General features: G+C 27.8%; 5 protein-coding genes across 11 annotated transcripts in view; 2 read left to right on the forward strand and 3 right to left on the reverse strand.

Moving 5' to 3' along the window:
- Positions 1–19: 19 nt before the first annotated feature.
- LOC106793008 (copper chaperone for superoxide dismutase-like) lies at positions 20–4,139 on the reverse strand. 4 transcript variants are annotated; one of them, XM_014759568.1, is made up of 7 exons: positions 3,960–4,139; positions 3,695–3,893; positions 3,005–3,197; positions 2,784–2,850; positions 2,485–2,666; positions 1,317–1,453; positions 20–1,161 (listed from the first exon to the last, which is right to left on the reverse strand). In XM_014759568.1, the coding sequence occupies exons 1-7, from the start codon at positions 3,972–3,974 to the stop codon at positions 1,151–1,153; spliced, it is 804 nt and encodes a 267-aa protein (XP_014615054.1). In that variant the 5' UTR covers positions 3,975–4,139; the 3' UTR covers positions 20–1,150. The 4 variants fall into 4 exon arrangements, with proteins under 4 accessions (XP_014615054.1, XP_014615053.1, XP_014615052.1 ...); XM_014759567.1 differs by having other exon boundaries at positions 1,305–1,453; XM_014759566.1 differs by lacking the exon at positions 20–1,161 and having other exon boundaries at positions 1,224–1,453.
- Positions 4,140–4,566: 427 nt separating this feature from the next.
- Positions 4,567–5,285, reverse strand: LOC106793009 (39S ribosomal protein L33, mitochondrial). Its single transcript, XM_014759570.1, has 3 exons — positions 5,174–5,285; positions 4,913–5,016; positions 4,567–4,765 (listed from the first exon to the last, which is right to left on the reverse strand). The coding sequence occupies exons 1-3, from the start codon at positions 5,212–5,214 to the stop codon at positions 4,713–4,715; spliced, it is 198 nt and encodes a 65-aa protein (XP_014615056.1). The 5' UTR covers positions 5,215–5,285; the 3' UTR covers positions 4,567–4,712.
- A 305-nt stretch (positions 5,286–5,590) lies between these two features.
- On the forward strand, positions 5,591–9,280 carry LOC106793007 (polycomb protein Scm). Its single transcript, XM_014759565.1, has 8 exons — positions 5,591–5,946; positions 6,186–6,476; positions 6,615–6,850; positions 6,937–7,504; positions 7,622–7,810; positions 7,883–8,431; positions 8,522–8,676; positions 8,758–9,280. Exons 1-8 carry the CDS (start codon positions 5,919–5,921, stop codon positions 8,890–8,892), a joined length of 2,151 nt encoding a protein of 716 aa, XP_014615051.1. The 5' UTR covers positions 5,591–5,918; the 3' UTR covers positions 8,893–9,280.
- Positions 9,281–11,226: 1,946 nt separating this feature from the next.
- Positions 11,227–12,533, reverse strand: LOC106792655 (thioredoxin domain-containing protein 9). Of its 3 annotated transcripts, none has more exons than XM_014759153.1 (4): positions 12,410–12,533; positions 12,012–12,255; positions 11,736–11,937; positions 11,227–11,645 (listed from the first exon to the last, which is right to left on the reverse strand). In XM_014759153.1, exons 2-4 carry the CDS (start codon positions 12,186–12,188, stop codon positions 11,380–11,382), a joined length of 645 nt encoding a protein of 214 aa, XP_014614639.1. In that variant the 5' UTR covers positions 12,189–12,255; positions 12,410–12,533; the 3' UTR covers positions 11,227–11,379. The 3 variants fall into 3 exon arrangements, with proteins under 3 accessions (XP_014614639.1, XP_014614645.1, XP_014614651.1); XM_014759159.1 differs by lacking the exon at positions 12,410–12,533 and adding an exon at positions 12,357–12,395; XM_014759165.1 differs by lacking the exon at positions 12,410–12,533 and adding an exon at positions 12,328–12,345.
- Positions 12,534–12,867: 334 nt separating this feature from the next.
- LOC106793022 (serine-rich adhesin for platelets) overlaps positions 12,868–14,726 on the forward strand; it is a 10,899-nt gene continuing 9,040 nt past the window's right edge. The window contains exon 1 of one of the 2 annotated variants that reach the window (XM_014759593.1): positions 12,868–13,667. In XM_014759593.1, the coding sequence (XP_014615079.1) occupies positions 13,280–13,667 (388 nt within the window). In that variant the 5' untranslated portion in view covers positions 12,868–13,279. The remainder of the gene's footprint in view (positions 13,668–14,726) is intronic. The other variant, XM_014759592.1, reaches the window with a different exon arrangement.

A 14,726-nucleotide genomic window follows, 5' to 3' on the forward strand; every position in this document is an offset into this window, starting at 1 on the left:
TTTTTTCTTTTTCTTTTCCTTTAAATAAACTATAAATTAGTAATTTCTCATTACATGGATGGATAAAGATATATTTTATCTTTCTATTTATTTAATTATCTAGCGAAAATTGTCTCTTCGTCGCATTAACGTATCATTTACGAATAAATGCTAAATAATTAACTTTTAGTTGTATGTTACTCTATGCATATCCAAATACTGATGTAAGTATCGCGGGAATATTGCGTATTACATGGGTGCGTTCCACTAAGCGCTCACAACGATCACGCTCACGACCACAGTTTTTCCCGTTTCACTTACCTACGAGCGTTACTGTCGTAAATTCAAGTGGAATGGACTATGGTGCGTTTTGAGCGTGGAGGTAATAATACAAATGGCGAGGTAGTGAAAAGAAAGTAAAAGATTAAAGAGGTTAAGATTTAATCTGTAATCCTTCATGTCAGTTTCACGGTCGCCATTTTTATTGTTGTCAGTTTCGAAAAAACCGTTAATTTTCTCAACGCTCACTACGACCCACGTTTTCAGATGGGTCGTTGTGAGCTTCGCGTGAGCGTTAGTAATGACTTCATGAGTGACGTTTTCGCCGCGACCACAACGACCGCGATCGTTATGTGGAACGACTAAAGGAGCATTTTGATCGTTGTGAGCGCTTAGTGGAACGTACCCCATATATATTGGATGACGCATCACGTCACGTGCCATCTTGAAAGGAAACTTATCTAGCGAGGAGGGAAAAAACGAATAGAGACACTTGCTTACATTATAAGTCATGGTCAACTTTTTTTGTTCATTTCCGGTTTTTTTTTAATATTTTCCTCTTATTGCTTTGCTCTTAGTCTCTTTTAATATATTTTCTATATCGCGTCAGAAGACGACATTAAAAAGAACGCATCTTTGCGATCGATAAAGTTATCTCAACTTTTAATTTCGTGTTTTTTTTGTTTAAAATTGTTAATTACAGCTTCAAATCGTAAGATACTTGTTATCCTCATTTATTATAACTTCCTTATAGAACGAAAAAGAAAATGGGCGTTCCATATTATTTACAAAGTATTTACATGTAAATCGTTCTTTATGATATCACATTAGATCAAATGGAATATATCATATATCCCTTTGTCAATAATTGGAATGTAATCCACAGGTGTATTTAAAGGCTTGCTGAAAAATATATAATAATTATTTTATTGAAAATATTTTATTATAAAAAAAGCAACAAAATTATAACAATAAATAAAGCTAATGCAGTTTGACTAGTAACTAATTTGTTCTAAAGTCTCATGATTCATTTTAACATAGCATACATATTTTATTACTCGTGTATTTTGTAGACTCCATTTGATTAGAATTAGCACGTTCTCTTTCATCCCAAATAGTTAGGCCATCGCATGCACATATTTTCTTTGTATTTTGAAATAAACCAGATGAACGAGCGATAATTCCACAAGCCAATCTACAAAAAGAAAACAAGAAATGATCGCTCTTTATTCTCAATGTTTTAAGAGTTCATTGAGTGTGCATTATATTTTGAATGGTTGTTTTTTGTATGGCGATCTTAACCGTTTCAGGGAGAAATTTCATATGCATTCTCAGATACCAATTCGTTTTTTGGATGGAAAAATAATTTTTTTACAGTTTAAAATTTAATTTTTACAGCTTTAAATTTCTACATTGTGTTAAGCTCAAAACTTTTCAGTCCTTCTTATGATATGAATAGCCGTTTGAGTTTCACGCGCCGCTTTCGCGCTCTTCAAATTTCATGTTGAAAAAACCCAGCGCATTTGAACAATACAGACAACTGACTACGAACTCACAATCTGATGAAACGTGCTCAACTTTTTAGACGCATGTACGTTGCATCTAAACCTATCAAAATCTCTCCGTAGCTTCACACCTTTAACAGTATCTGTGTCGCTTGGTAATGGCCTTCTTAACCTTCTTTTCAGGGCTACCCAAACCGGGTCGCAACAATATATATAATAGAATTTCATAAAATAATATTACAAATTAAAAATATGAAAAATTTGGAAAACAAAATATTTAATTGAAAGTAACATTTACCATTTAAAACATTGGTGTTTATTAAAGCATATTAAATGAATTCCTTTTTTACATTACACACAAATTAGATGAAATCCTTTTCTCTTAACATAGATTAAGACAAAAGACTATGCACTGCTTGGCTTTTTTAGACATGAAATAAAAGGAGCGTCATCGCGTCGCTTGGATTTTTTTGTATCTCATTCAGAAAACGACATTGCGCTGTTCGGCTTTTTTCGAGTGTGTATTTTTAAAAACTTCAGGTATTCAAACGGATAGAAATCGAACTTTCTTGAAATATACGTAAGGGTAAGAAAAATAATAGTGGGATAGAAAAGGACAAATGAAAAAAGAAAATAATAATTCTAGTTCATTGAAAGAATATAAAAACATATAAAAAAATGAAAATAAGATATAAAATACTTGCAATATTATATCTTTTACCTCTGTCCACTATTTCCATCTATTATTGATTGTTGATTATTGCCTTTTCCTAAATCATCTGGTTTGTCAGTAATAACAAGTGATCTTCCAATAATATCTGGCACTCGAAGGAATTTATTGATTCTTCTAAATAAAGCTCTTCCATCATTGTCTGCCTCTATGTTTCCAAGATCACCAATGTGCTATTATAAAGAGGAAAAACACATACACATATCATTATATTTAAAATTAATTTAAAATAAAATAAAATCTATAAAGTAGAGATCACATTTTTGCTGTATATCTCATTGTAATTTTACCTTTTTAGATATGTCGTCTTCAGGTCCACCATGTATGCTATTATGGGGGTTGAAATGTTCTCCCACGCTATTAAAGAGTAAAATTGACAAAATATTACAAATAAATAAATATATATATATATATACATAATTATAAAATATAAATTTCTCAAGTGTCCATAAGTATATAGCTACCACTATATTTGAAAACTGTAAAATACTTTTAAAGTACTTTGTAATACCTTTCACATCCATCAGAAATGTCACCACATTCATGTATATGTATACCGTGTTGTCCAGGTTCAAGTCCATCAACTGTTCCATCTATTATACAACCTTCTGAAGTTTGTACAAATCTTATTACACCTTTTATATCATTGCTTATGCTATATCCAGAGTTACCTCCTAACATTGAAACTGCGCTATAACTGTTTTCTATAAAAATATTTATTAATCATATCTCTGATTTGGAATTGCAGTATTATTATTATTATTATTACTTTATAGAAAGAATTAGTTAGCATAATTTTTTTTATGCGCCCTGATTACAATTGTATATATTTTCTACATTTATATATTGTTTTTAACCCAGTGAGTACATACATGCGTTTAGTAAATAAACTATGGATGCATACGAGGTGGTAAAAAAAAAAGGGTTCAATATTTGAAGGACTTATAGTACTCACCAAGACGATTAAAAAATGTCTAATTAACACAAGTCCTAAAATCAACCCTTGGATGTAAATAAACTTTTATTATATATGAACGTTTAATATCGTAAATGAGCCTCTTGGCAACATGTTGAATGTACACAGAAGAATTTCCTTCAAATATCAAATCCTTTTTTTTTACCATCCTGTATAAAATATGTTTCACTCAATTCTTTTTGTTAATATATTATTACCTAAAATATATATTGTTTTCAAATTTACCTCCATATCCTTTGAAAACAGCTTTCTTTCCCGATTTTTCTATTTTTTCTTGTATCAATGTAAAGGGATGATTGGTTTCAACAACAACTGTTCCACGTTCCAACGAAATGTCTAAATTTTGAATACCATTCAAATCTGATAAACTCTCTCGTACAGCATTAACGCATTTTTGACAAGTCATGTCGACGGCAAACTCAATCTGTTATACAAAAATTCAATTTAAATAAATACATTTTTAATATTTGATCAAAATAATTTGATTAACCTTTGACAAAGACATCTTCCAATATATTATAATTAACTTCTTTTAATGACAATTCCTTTTCTTTTTAAATAATCTCACCCAAAATTTTATATTCTTATTCGTTTTTGTATTCCTTGAGCGTTGGTTTCGTCAAATGGCTTAATCAATATCATTCGCTGAAATCTCTTCTGATATACTCTGTCGATAACATAGGAAAACTTATCAATATAGCTATATTACATTTATTCGAATTTAATAATTTTAATATATCAATCTACATAAATGCATTTAATTATTTAAAATATAGATTTTTTTTATTATATTTCTCCATTTCTCTTTATTTATTTTATTTAATTAACGTTTAAAGAACGATTTCATTTGTTTTTAAATTAAGTTTTGTGCCAACCAATCAATTACAGTATCTACAAATATACGTGACATTGCAAAATATTATTGCAGATATTTATAATATAATTGATACTTTTTTTTAAAGGAAGCTGTGATAATAACTCAAATTTGAATTTAATCTTTCGTTTCTTTTAAACAAAAAATGTTTGTATAATTTGATAAGAATTAAAGAAAAAAGAAAGAAAAAATGGAATTGAGTGATGGTAACAAATGATGATTATTTGTGTTCACATGTCATACAAGAATTTATTACCATAGAATAATTAATTTTATAAAGTACATAAAAGATATTTTACATTTGATATTTATTATTACTATTATTATATCATTATTATTAATTAAATCAATATTCTACATTTGGTTTTATTACTTAATACCGTGTACTTTTTTAATCTCTTTGTAAATTGTCATTTTTTGAACTAAAAAACAAAGAAAAAATAAAAAGAATTAGATGAATGTATATAAAAATATGAGTAAAAATTTATTTTAATTATCTTAAAAATTAATTTATATATATTTTAACTTATTATTAACTATAAAAGAGATTTCTCATTTTATGAACTTACTATACGGATCAAATTTAATAACTTCTATTTTATCAGCTAGTCTTTCTCTAATCATATGTCTTGTATGCCCACTTACTACACTTTCTGTTAAAACTAAGAGTAGTCTAAAATAGATAAAAGAACAAACAAATAAATTAGTTAAAAGTAAATAATATTAATTGCATTTTAGTCAGATAACTTATTTACACAAAAATAATGTGTATTTTAATATTAAATACCATTTATATCTTATTATTAGTATATTAATAAAAAGATATTTACTTGCTCTTTACTCTCTTAAACAATACATTTGTTAAATACATTATTATCTATTAAATAACCTGTGTGAATATGTTTTATACTATGAATATTTGGTTATAACATGACTCATTCGTAAAAATAGAAACATTAATGCCATCTGTGTTTGGTAGCGAGAACTGAATGGGTATTTACCATCTTCAACAATAGATGTTTCATTTTTATTACGTTATAATTAATTGTAAATATAAATATTAGTAATTACAGATATTAAGATGTTAAAATTATTTACAAAAAAAGGGAAAATTCATTTAAAAGATTAAATATATATGTATATATATATATTTATAAATGTAAATATTTTTGTGAATACACATCGAAGACATTTAGTTGAACATTTCAAATCTACGTTGGATCTTGCCTGTGGATTGCGCGGTCAAATCAAAGCAATATGGCGGATTGGCACAATAACTTGTATTTCAGAGAGTATTATTTTGATTCGAATGAAAAGATTGTGAATAGTGCATACAAAGTTACTATTAACACCGATAATTATAAGAAAATAGTATCTCATTCGCGTATATAACAATAGCGTGTATTTTCTATTACTTATTAAAGTGTTTATTTGTTAAATATATCGTATCTTTCGGTTTATGTGCTCCAAAATTTATTTCATTAATGGACACGAAGATGACCTTAATTACTAGGATATATTAGCATTGTCTTGCATTTATTTTAATTTTTCATCATTATTTTTTTATGTTCAAACATGTCGTCAACACAAAATAAAATGCGAGGTACGTTTTTTTAATTATCTAAAGTAACCTTTCTTCGTTCTCTTCATAAGAAAATTTATTTCGTTATTAATTTACAGTTATTCTATGTATGATATCTAAGATTTGAATATCTTGCAATAAAATATTTTTTTCTATTAATTAATTCATCAGAAAAATGTATTAATTTATATATGATACGTATATATGACAGTTTTGTCCATTTATTAATATTGTTATTAATATTATTATATATATTACAGGTCCCGGAAGACCACCTAAGTCCAAAAATTCTTGTACGTGGTGTGGAGAGACCAAACAACCATTAAAATATGTTCTTCCCACTCAACATGGGAAAAAAGAATTCTGTTCAGAAACTTGTCTATCAGAATTTCGCAAAGCTTATGTACGCGGTGCTTGCGTACAATGTGATAATGTTATCAGAGGTACATCAGTCAAATTAGAACAGAAAGATGGTCCTACTAAAGATTTCTGTTCATCTTTCTGCCTTAATAGACATCAAAAGAAGGAAGCTCAAGTTGAAATGAAAAAAAGTTAGTTACTTAAAGTATTTGGTTTTTTATTTTTTACTAATAGAATAATATTTAAAAAATTATATTAAAGTTATACTTAGATGTACTATATTTAATCGTTTATCATATGAGATTATATAACTTATCTTATTATTTTAGGTAATAAGGATCAATCATCGCCTGCACCTTCTCCCCTTCCATCTAACTTATCAAATAATAACAATGTAGCATCCGCGACGCAAGTTTACACTCATACAAATAATCATACCAATGCATCCCATCCGCCATCTACTTCGACTGGTCCATTTCAATATGAAACATATCAAACTTTTGATTGGGACCTTTATTTGAAAGAAACTAATAGTTCTGCGGCACCTATTGAATGCTTTAAACAGGTATGCAGTATTATTAAAAGACAAACAAATAAATTTAGATTTAATTTTGTCCACAAATAATATATATTATTTAAAATATTTCATAGCACGAAGTACCGCCAACGAATGAATTTAAAATGGGTATGAAATTAGAGGCCTTAGATCCTCGTAATTTAACATCGACTTGTATTGCAACGGTAGTTGGTGTCCTTGGTCCTCGATTAAGACTACGACTTGATGGATCTGATAACAAAAATGACTTTTGGCGTTTAGTTGATAGTAACGAAATTCATCCAATTGGACACTGTGAAAAATCAGGTGGTATGCTTCAACCCCCTCTGGGCTTCCGTATGAATGCTTCCAGTTGGCCAATGTTTTTATTAAAAACATTAAATGGAGCTGAAATGGCACCTGCTAAAGTATTTAAACGTGAACCAAAGACACCTCGTTCTAATATGTTTGAAGTTGGACATAAATTGGAAGCTATAGATAAAAAAAATCCACAACTAATATGTACTGCTACTGTTGGTGCTGTGAAAGATGATATGATTCACATAACCTTTGATGGCTGGCGTGGAGCCTTTGATTATTGGTGTCGCTTTGATTCTAGAGATATCTTTCCTGCAGGATGGTGTTTTAAAAGTGGACATCCACTACAACCACCGAGACAAAAATGTAAGTTGCTTATTTTTATTTATTCTACACAATAATTGATTTATAAAAGAAAAACAATTATAATTATTTCTTATTTTCTGTATTTATAATAATTACATAAGCATTTATTTTGTACAGCAACAGGTCCTAACAGATTTAAATCAAGAACAAGTAATGTTTTGCCAGTAATGGCAGTGTCTGGTGGTGGTGCTAACGGAGAACCAGCAGTTGCACTGGTAAGTCCAGCTGGTTCAAGTCCACCTCCACAACCAGCTACAGAACCAGACACTAGTACAGCTAATACTAAACCGGATCCTCTTGGCAATGGTATTTATACAATTTTTCCAAATAAACAATTAATAGAACAATATACAAATAACATATTTTATAATGTTACAGTTACTATTTATGTAAATCACAATTGTACGTGTGGTCCTTATTTTGACCCCCGTAAGGTAAAAGCTATGCCAGCACAATTTGGTACAGGTCCTATATTAAGTGTCACAAGAGATATTTTCCAAGCATTTCTCATGGCAGCGATGAGTCCAAGACAAATGTTAAGTTTGTTGAAACGTGGCGAAGGAGAAAATATCAATTTAATTCTAGAAAGTAAACCTACTTCTGTTAGGTTACCTATATTTATGGAAGATGAGGATTTTTATGTTTATATCAGGCGACAACTCGAAGATCTTTGTGCGTGCGAGCACATGCTATCCAGAAGAAAAGAACCCTGTAATAAGTGTCCGAATTCTCAACAGCAGCCACAATCTACTAATTGTGAAGAAACGACTAATAACAACAATGATGAAAAACGAAGATGGTCGTCTGTAAATCAAGAAAATCTTTCATCGTCTACGCAGCAACAAGCACAACAATCTGTGCAAAGTATAAATAACACAACTCTTACATGTCCTATACCAGCAAAACAATCACGCAAATCGCTTCCAGGTAAGCATATTTTAGCATAACAAAGTTATGATTATTAATTAACATTTAATCAAAATTAAATGTGGTTTCCAAATTTTTGATTATTTTTAGAATTGGAAGCTGCAACATCAACTACTCAATCAGAAAATGCAGCGAATCGTACGCTCTCTACAGAACCGGCTGAATGGACCATAGAAGATGTTATACATTATATTGCCCTAACAGATCCTGCATTGGGGCAGTATGCGGATTTGTTTAGGAAACATGTAATTTTTATTATTTTTTTTGTCTCTTTCTTTAAAACTTAAAAAAGAGCAGTAACAATGACTTATTAAAATTTTTTTCAGGAAATTGATGGAAAGGCATTACTTCTTCTGAATTCTGATATGATGATGAAATATATGGGGCTAAAACTTGGACCTGCACTTAAGATCTGTAATTTGGTAAATCGTATTAGAGGTAGAAGACACATAATGCTATGACTTTCTCGGATATAAAACTATATATACATTGAGGCAAATTGCATTTGAAGTGGTTGCTCAAATTTGTTTTCATTAATGAAAACATAATAATGTGAATATATGAATGAATGTAATATTATTATGTCAATATATTATCTTTTATTGATATTTTTAGGATTGATTTAAGTAGAAGACAATTTAGAATTTACTTTGATAAAGTGAGTATTTGTATCCATGAAAAAAGCACACACATTTGTATTAATTGATTATAATGCAGACATTATTAATTCATTTTAATATCTCATTTTAATGAGAAAGAATCAATTGATACGAGAATATAACCATGTAGATAAATAATATATATAGACAAAATGCTTTCTCAGTTAATTATAGAATTGTTTAATTACTTTTTCAAGTCAAAAGTATGTAAAAACAAAGTAATGTATATCAATCAGTGATTATGTATAATATCAATTTTCAATTACGAATCTTTAACACAAATTGTTAGTCTTTAATGCAATATTAATCCATGATGTATTCTTTATCAGTTTACAAAAAAAGATTATTTAAATGGAAAATATGATATATTTTACTGAATTTGTTTATTTATGTTTTCGTTATTCAGATAAACTTAAATTCATTTTTATTTTATTATTATAGAAGAGATGTGTTTCCTCAGATTTTTGTTGCTATATTAATTTGCTTGTAATCATATATAATTTATATGATTAAAAGTGTATAACATTAAAAAATGTAAAAGCTTTACAATATACGGGGTTTCCAAAAACCATTCAATATTTATACAGCACACGTTTTACCAAGTAAAAAAAGTTTTATGTTTACTAAGGCTTTTTCACTCAGTATAATGTCTTCTATATGCTGAATAAATATTAAATGATTTTTTAAAACAGTCTGTATCTATTATAAAAATATGTATATTTTCAAGTATTCATATAATAACATTATATAAATAGTAAATTAATCATTTATTAAATTTAAATTTACATTCATTCATAGGTGATACCTTTGTATTGAATATATTATTATTATTATATATAATATGATTAATAGTTTCCAAAGTGATATTCAATATTTGTTTGAATCAATTAANAAATTTTGCAGTACATACCATAAATACACTCAATGAAAAGTAAACATACATTCTTGTCCATGTATGTCATTATTGATTCATATTAATTGAAAAAAAGAAATTTAATATAATAATATATGTTATATACGTTGATGAATAATTAGAAACTTGACCAGGTGTATAAGTTTAGGTTAGTAGATTATTATTAATATTTTCTTTTAAAACTAAGTTTTGTTTCTGTTTCTTAAAAAGATCATACTATTATATTTATAATCATTAAACAAATAAATTACTAACAGTGTGACTGTACAAAATATCTATAAGTATAATAATTGTGATCAATATTATATAAGATACAGATAAGTCTAATTGTTAAGTCATTATTCTATAAAGTATATTTTATTACTTTTCATTAATTTTTTTTTTAATTTTTTTTTTATCTTTTTATGTTACATGCAGTTGTTATATAAATATAAATATATTTAATCATAGCCTTTGTAATATCAAAATTACTTATAAATATCAGAGAAATAATTAATTTAAGATTCAACGAAAATATTTTCTATTAAATTTATTATACGTAACATTTCGTATGATAGTAAATAATTAAAAAAAAATTAATTTCAATTCATTATAATCTTATTTTTTATAAAAAGAAATTGTGGACTTTGTTTTCATCAATCATTGTCTTTTCTTCCTCCTCAAAGAGTAGTATTCAGTGTACCATAAATAATATGCATAATATTGTATTCTATACGTTACTCCTGGCATTATTGCTTTATTTATTTAACGAAGTAAATAATTATATAGATTATTAAATTAAATTTAAGTATGTACTTAGAAAATGCTTGCGTGCTTATTATGTTATGTGCAACGCACACAAATAACACATATACCATCCATTTAAAAATGTGTGCCATGAAATAATTCATAAAAATAATTTCATTCAATTACAAATTTCAGTCATTTTCTCTTAGCATTTATTATAAAGAAAAATAATATTTTATATCATTCTAATATTTATAAATTTTGGTCGTCCTATTTAATTAATTAAGATACTTATAAATATATACATATATACATATATATATATAAATATATTCTTTATATAATCGTAGGACTAGTATGCTACATTAACTTAGCATATTCAAATTTTGATTGCAGATTAATACATAATATAGTTATCACCAAACAATAATATAAATAAAATAATAAATATACATCACGAATGAGGATACATTTTTAATACCATATAAGACATGAAATACAAATGAAAGAAATATTTTTATTTAAGATTTCAATAGAAAATAATCGAACATTTCTATTATTGCATACATTAAATATTTTCAAAATATAAACGTTAAAACTATTCATGTAAATAAAATATATATATATATGTATTAATACTAATCGTATGCTTAATAATCTTCATCGGAATCATCGGATTCATGGCCTTTAATAGTTTTAGGTTTTGTTATGTGAGACAAATATGGTTTCCTAGCATTGTTAGAATATATTATATCATCGCTACAATTAATAGCTCCAGATTGACCAATTCTAACTTCTAATGTTTCAGTAGAAAAATCATCGCAATTACCCAATTGAGTAAAACCAACAATATAATCTTTAGTTTTTCCATTTACTATAAGCGCTATTGTAGGAATGATTTTTATTCGTAAACGTTCTGAAAAGTATATGGATAGTTTATTATTGATATCCACACATTATAAAATAACAAAGATATATTAATACTTTTAAATAGGTTATAATTTACCGGTGAGAAATGGACAGCGTTCAACATTCAATTTACAAAATTTAGCTTCCAAATGCCTCTTAGCTAAAATTTTGAAATGATGGTCTACAATTTTAGATCTTGGCGAATCATCTTTGTAAAATAAGCATACAATATTTTGAGATTTTTTGGACATCTCAAAGAATTCCTTTTCATCTGGTATTTCTGAATATTCTCCATGGCCCTAAAATATATAAACATATATATGAAATCAAAATGTTATCAATGTAATGGGATTCTTGTCGATGTTATAAATACCAAAGTAAGCCATTCTTGTTTTTGTTTTTGTAACTTTTTAAGTTCTTGCAAACGATTTTCTCTTAATTTCTCAATATCATTAATATCCAAATTATCCAATCTTTCTAATTCTGCATCCAATTGTTTCTCAACATTATTAGCAACTTCAATTACTTTTTGTTGTATGATAGTCTCCATGTTTTTCTTTTTTTTTTATGTAAAATTAAATGTTAAAATTACAACTGCAATAAACACCACAAAAAATCTGTAAATAATAATGATGTAGATGAATTGTGTGTCAAATGTTTATTTATAGAAACAAAGGAAATATATATACATATATATATATATTAAAGAATATACTACATTTAAAGTAAGCTAGTTTCGAGAAACGTTGAAATAAGTATAGTTGGTTATACCTTATATAGACATATTTCAAATAGACGCTGTAATACTTAACGCAAGGGATAATGTGACGTAAAGACAAGTATTCATATGATGTCATCGACTAAATTTTGTTCTTTTTTGTTTTAAGTACAATTTGATTGATATCCATTGTATATATAAATCAATCACAATATCAAATAAAACAAGGGTATTAATAAGATGATTTATTTAAAATAAATATATATAAATATAATTAGATATAATGAATATTATATTTTTATAAACTTCGAATCGTTGAAATATCGATCGAACCATCTTTGATTATCATTGGTCAATTTTTAATCACTAAGAATATCATTGGTCAGTTTAAAATCCCTAAGAATACTATTGATTGATATGGATTATTTGTAAAGAATACCATTAGTTAGTTCGAAATCCCTAAGAATACTATTGGTCATTACGGATTAATCACAGGGAATAGCGAAAAAAATTCGCTAGTTCGATGGCGCGAATTTCGAAGTGAACAGATTCATTCGCGTATGCTTGGGGTAAGTTGAATTTCTAAGGTTGTCAACTTGTTAAATGGCAACAGAAATGGCGATCTGAATGCGAACAGTTAATATTCATCTTCTGTAGCGCACGTTGTAATAAGCGGGCCTCCCCCTGAATATTGATATAAAAGTGAGTAAAAGGTCGCTGACAGTGTGTGCGTGAGAGTTAGTGTGTCGTTGATCTAGTGCGTCGAGTGCGTGACTCTTCGTCCGTCGTGCGTGCGTGCGTGCGTGCCTGGTGCGTGCATCCGTGCGTCCGTGCATCTTTCTGTCTATCTGTCTGTCTCTGTGTGTTTAGTGCATAAAGTGTGTAATTTCGATCGAAAAAATATGTTAGAGACTTTTTGAAGTATGAGCGAAGGAGCGGATTCGAGTACGCGTATTTGCGAGAATTCGCTTACGACCTTGAACACTGAGGACAAACCTAATGTTCCTCTATCAACGGAAAGTACGGGGACGACAACGAGGACGACGAAGGAGACGACGAAGGAGACGACGACGTCGACCACGACAATTACTACAACAACGGCGAAGACGACAACATCATCATACACTCCTAGAAGGCCACGATTTGGTACTGGCAATGTTCCGCTCTCCCCATACATATGGATTGATGGTAGACAAATAAGAAGCGCTTTGGCGTATACGAAGAAATGGCCTCCTCGACGAGTGAGTTTCCCAACAAATGACATGAATTTGGTTACGGGGTATTTGGAGCCGCCTAATCCTTGGAGACACGGTGAGAACAATCATTTATTCTTTCTTCTTATTTTTATTTATCTTTTTTATAATATATATATATATATTTTTTTTTTTTTTTTTCATTTTTTTCAATCGTTCTTCAATATGATATTTGATCTTAAATGAAGAGGCATGTAAGTATAAGATTTTTTTTTTATTTTTTTTTTTTTTTAAATCTGTTTCATCATTATTACAATCTAACAGTGTCCTCTTGATGATTTCTCAGTAAGTATTGGTCTAACTTTTTCATATAGAAAATTCATCGAAGACTATATTTACTTATCACTTATTTGCCTCGTTAACATAGTTGAAGATAACAGATAATTATTTGGTATAATACTACTACTGATAATATTAATGTCCTTATTGTAATACAATTGATCTCTTATTATTTCTCTTATACTCATAATTTTTTTTTTCTTCTTTAACTTAATTATCCAGGATCATTACAATCCATTGTAGTAATATTAAAATAAAATCGTCGATCAATTTATTATTACATTGTTATTATTAGGAACTCTATATACACTTAACGCAATGGTTTCTTCTTTCTTATCCATCTGTTAATCCATTATTGTTACGACAAAAGAGTTGTAAAAAAGTTAAAATATGACTACGAACAATAATAACCTGAATAATAAATAATCCAAATAAATAAATAATATACAATATATAATGTTTACTAATTGTAATATTAGAAAACATACAAATTAATTTTATATATTAAAACAATGAAGTAATTAAGATCGGATTAATCTAGTGATTGTATCTTGTAAAATTCATTAATTAAAAACTATGTATTTTTTCTTATAACAAAAAAAACATTGTGCAAGTTACTCTATGTGTTGTACTAATATACTTCAAAAAAATGAAATTAAAAATGAATTTAATAAACATTGTTTTATTAAATATTTATCGTTGATTGTTGAATTGAAGTTTTACTTATAATTCAAGATTATACTTTTATACCATTGATGAACTCGAAGGTTTGAAATTTTCTAAAAAAGATCAAATTTTCTACATTACATAATAATAAAAAGGTACTTTTTATTATTAT

This window comes from Polistes canadensis, unplaced genomic scaffold, assembly GCF_001313835.1.
Source record: "Polistes canadensis isolate GaletaPanama2010 unplaced genomic scaffold, ASM131383v1 scaffold_10, whole genome shotgun sequence".
Taxonomy (NCBI): domain Eukaryota; kingdom Metazoa; phylum Arthropoda; class Insecta; order Hymenoptera; family Vespidae; genus Polistes; species Polistes canadensis.

Coding starts and splice junctions, on each gene's coding strand:
- LOC106793009 (XM_014759570.1), bottom strand. CDS start 5,214: ATGTATTTAACAAATGTATTGTTTAAGAGAGTAAAGAGCAA. Junction 5,017..5,173: donor TTTAAGAGAGTAAAGAGCAA/GTAAATATCTTT, acceptor TATCTATTTTAG/ACTACTCTTAGTTTTAACAG. Junction 4,766..4,912: donor TATTAAATTTGATCCGTATA/GTAAGTTCATAA, acceptor TTTGTTTTTTAG/TTCAAAAAATGACAATTTAC.
- LOC106792655 (XM_014759153.1), bottom strand. CDS start 12,188: ATGGAGACTATCATACAACAAAAAGTAATTGAAGTTGCTAATAATGTT. Junction 11,938..12,011: donor AACAAGAATGGCTTACTTTG/GTATTTATAACA, acceptor TATATATTTTAG/GGCCATGGAGAATATTCAGA. Junction 11,646..11,735: donor ACGCTGTCCATTTCTCACCG/GTAAATTATAAC, acceptor TATACTTTTCAG/AACGTTTACGAATAAAAATC.
- LOC106793008 (XM_014759566.1), bottom strand. Junction 3,198..3,694: donor TGTTTTCAAAGGATATGGAG/GTAAATTTGAAA, acceptor ATATTTTTATAG/AAAACAGTTATAGCGCAGTT. Junction 2,851..3,004: donor ATTTCTGATGGATGTGAAAG/GTATTACAAAGT, acceptor ACTCTTTAATAG/CGTGGGAGAACATTTCAACC.
- LOC106793007 (XM_014759565.1), top strand. CDS start 5,919: ATGTCGTCAACACAAAATAAAATGCGAG. Junction 5,947..6,185: donor AACACAAAATAAAATGCGAG/GTACGTTTTTTT, acceptor TATATATTACAG/GTCCCGGAAGACCACCTAAG. Junction 7,505..7,621: donor ACAACCACCGAGACAAAAAT/GTAAGTTGCTTA, acceptor TATTTTGTACAG/CAACAGGTCCTAACAGATTT.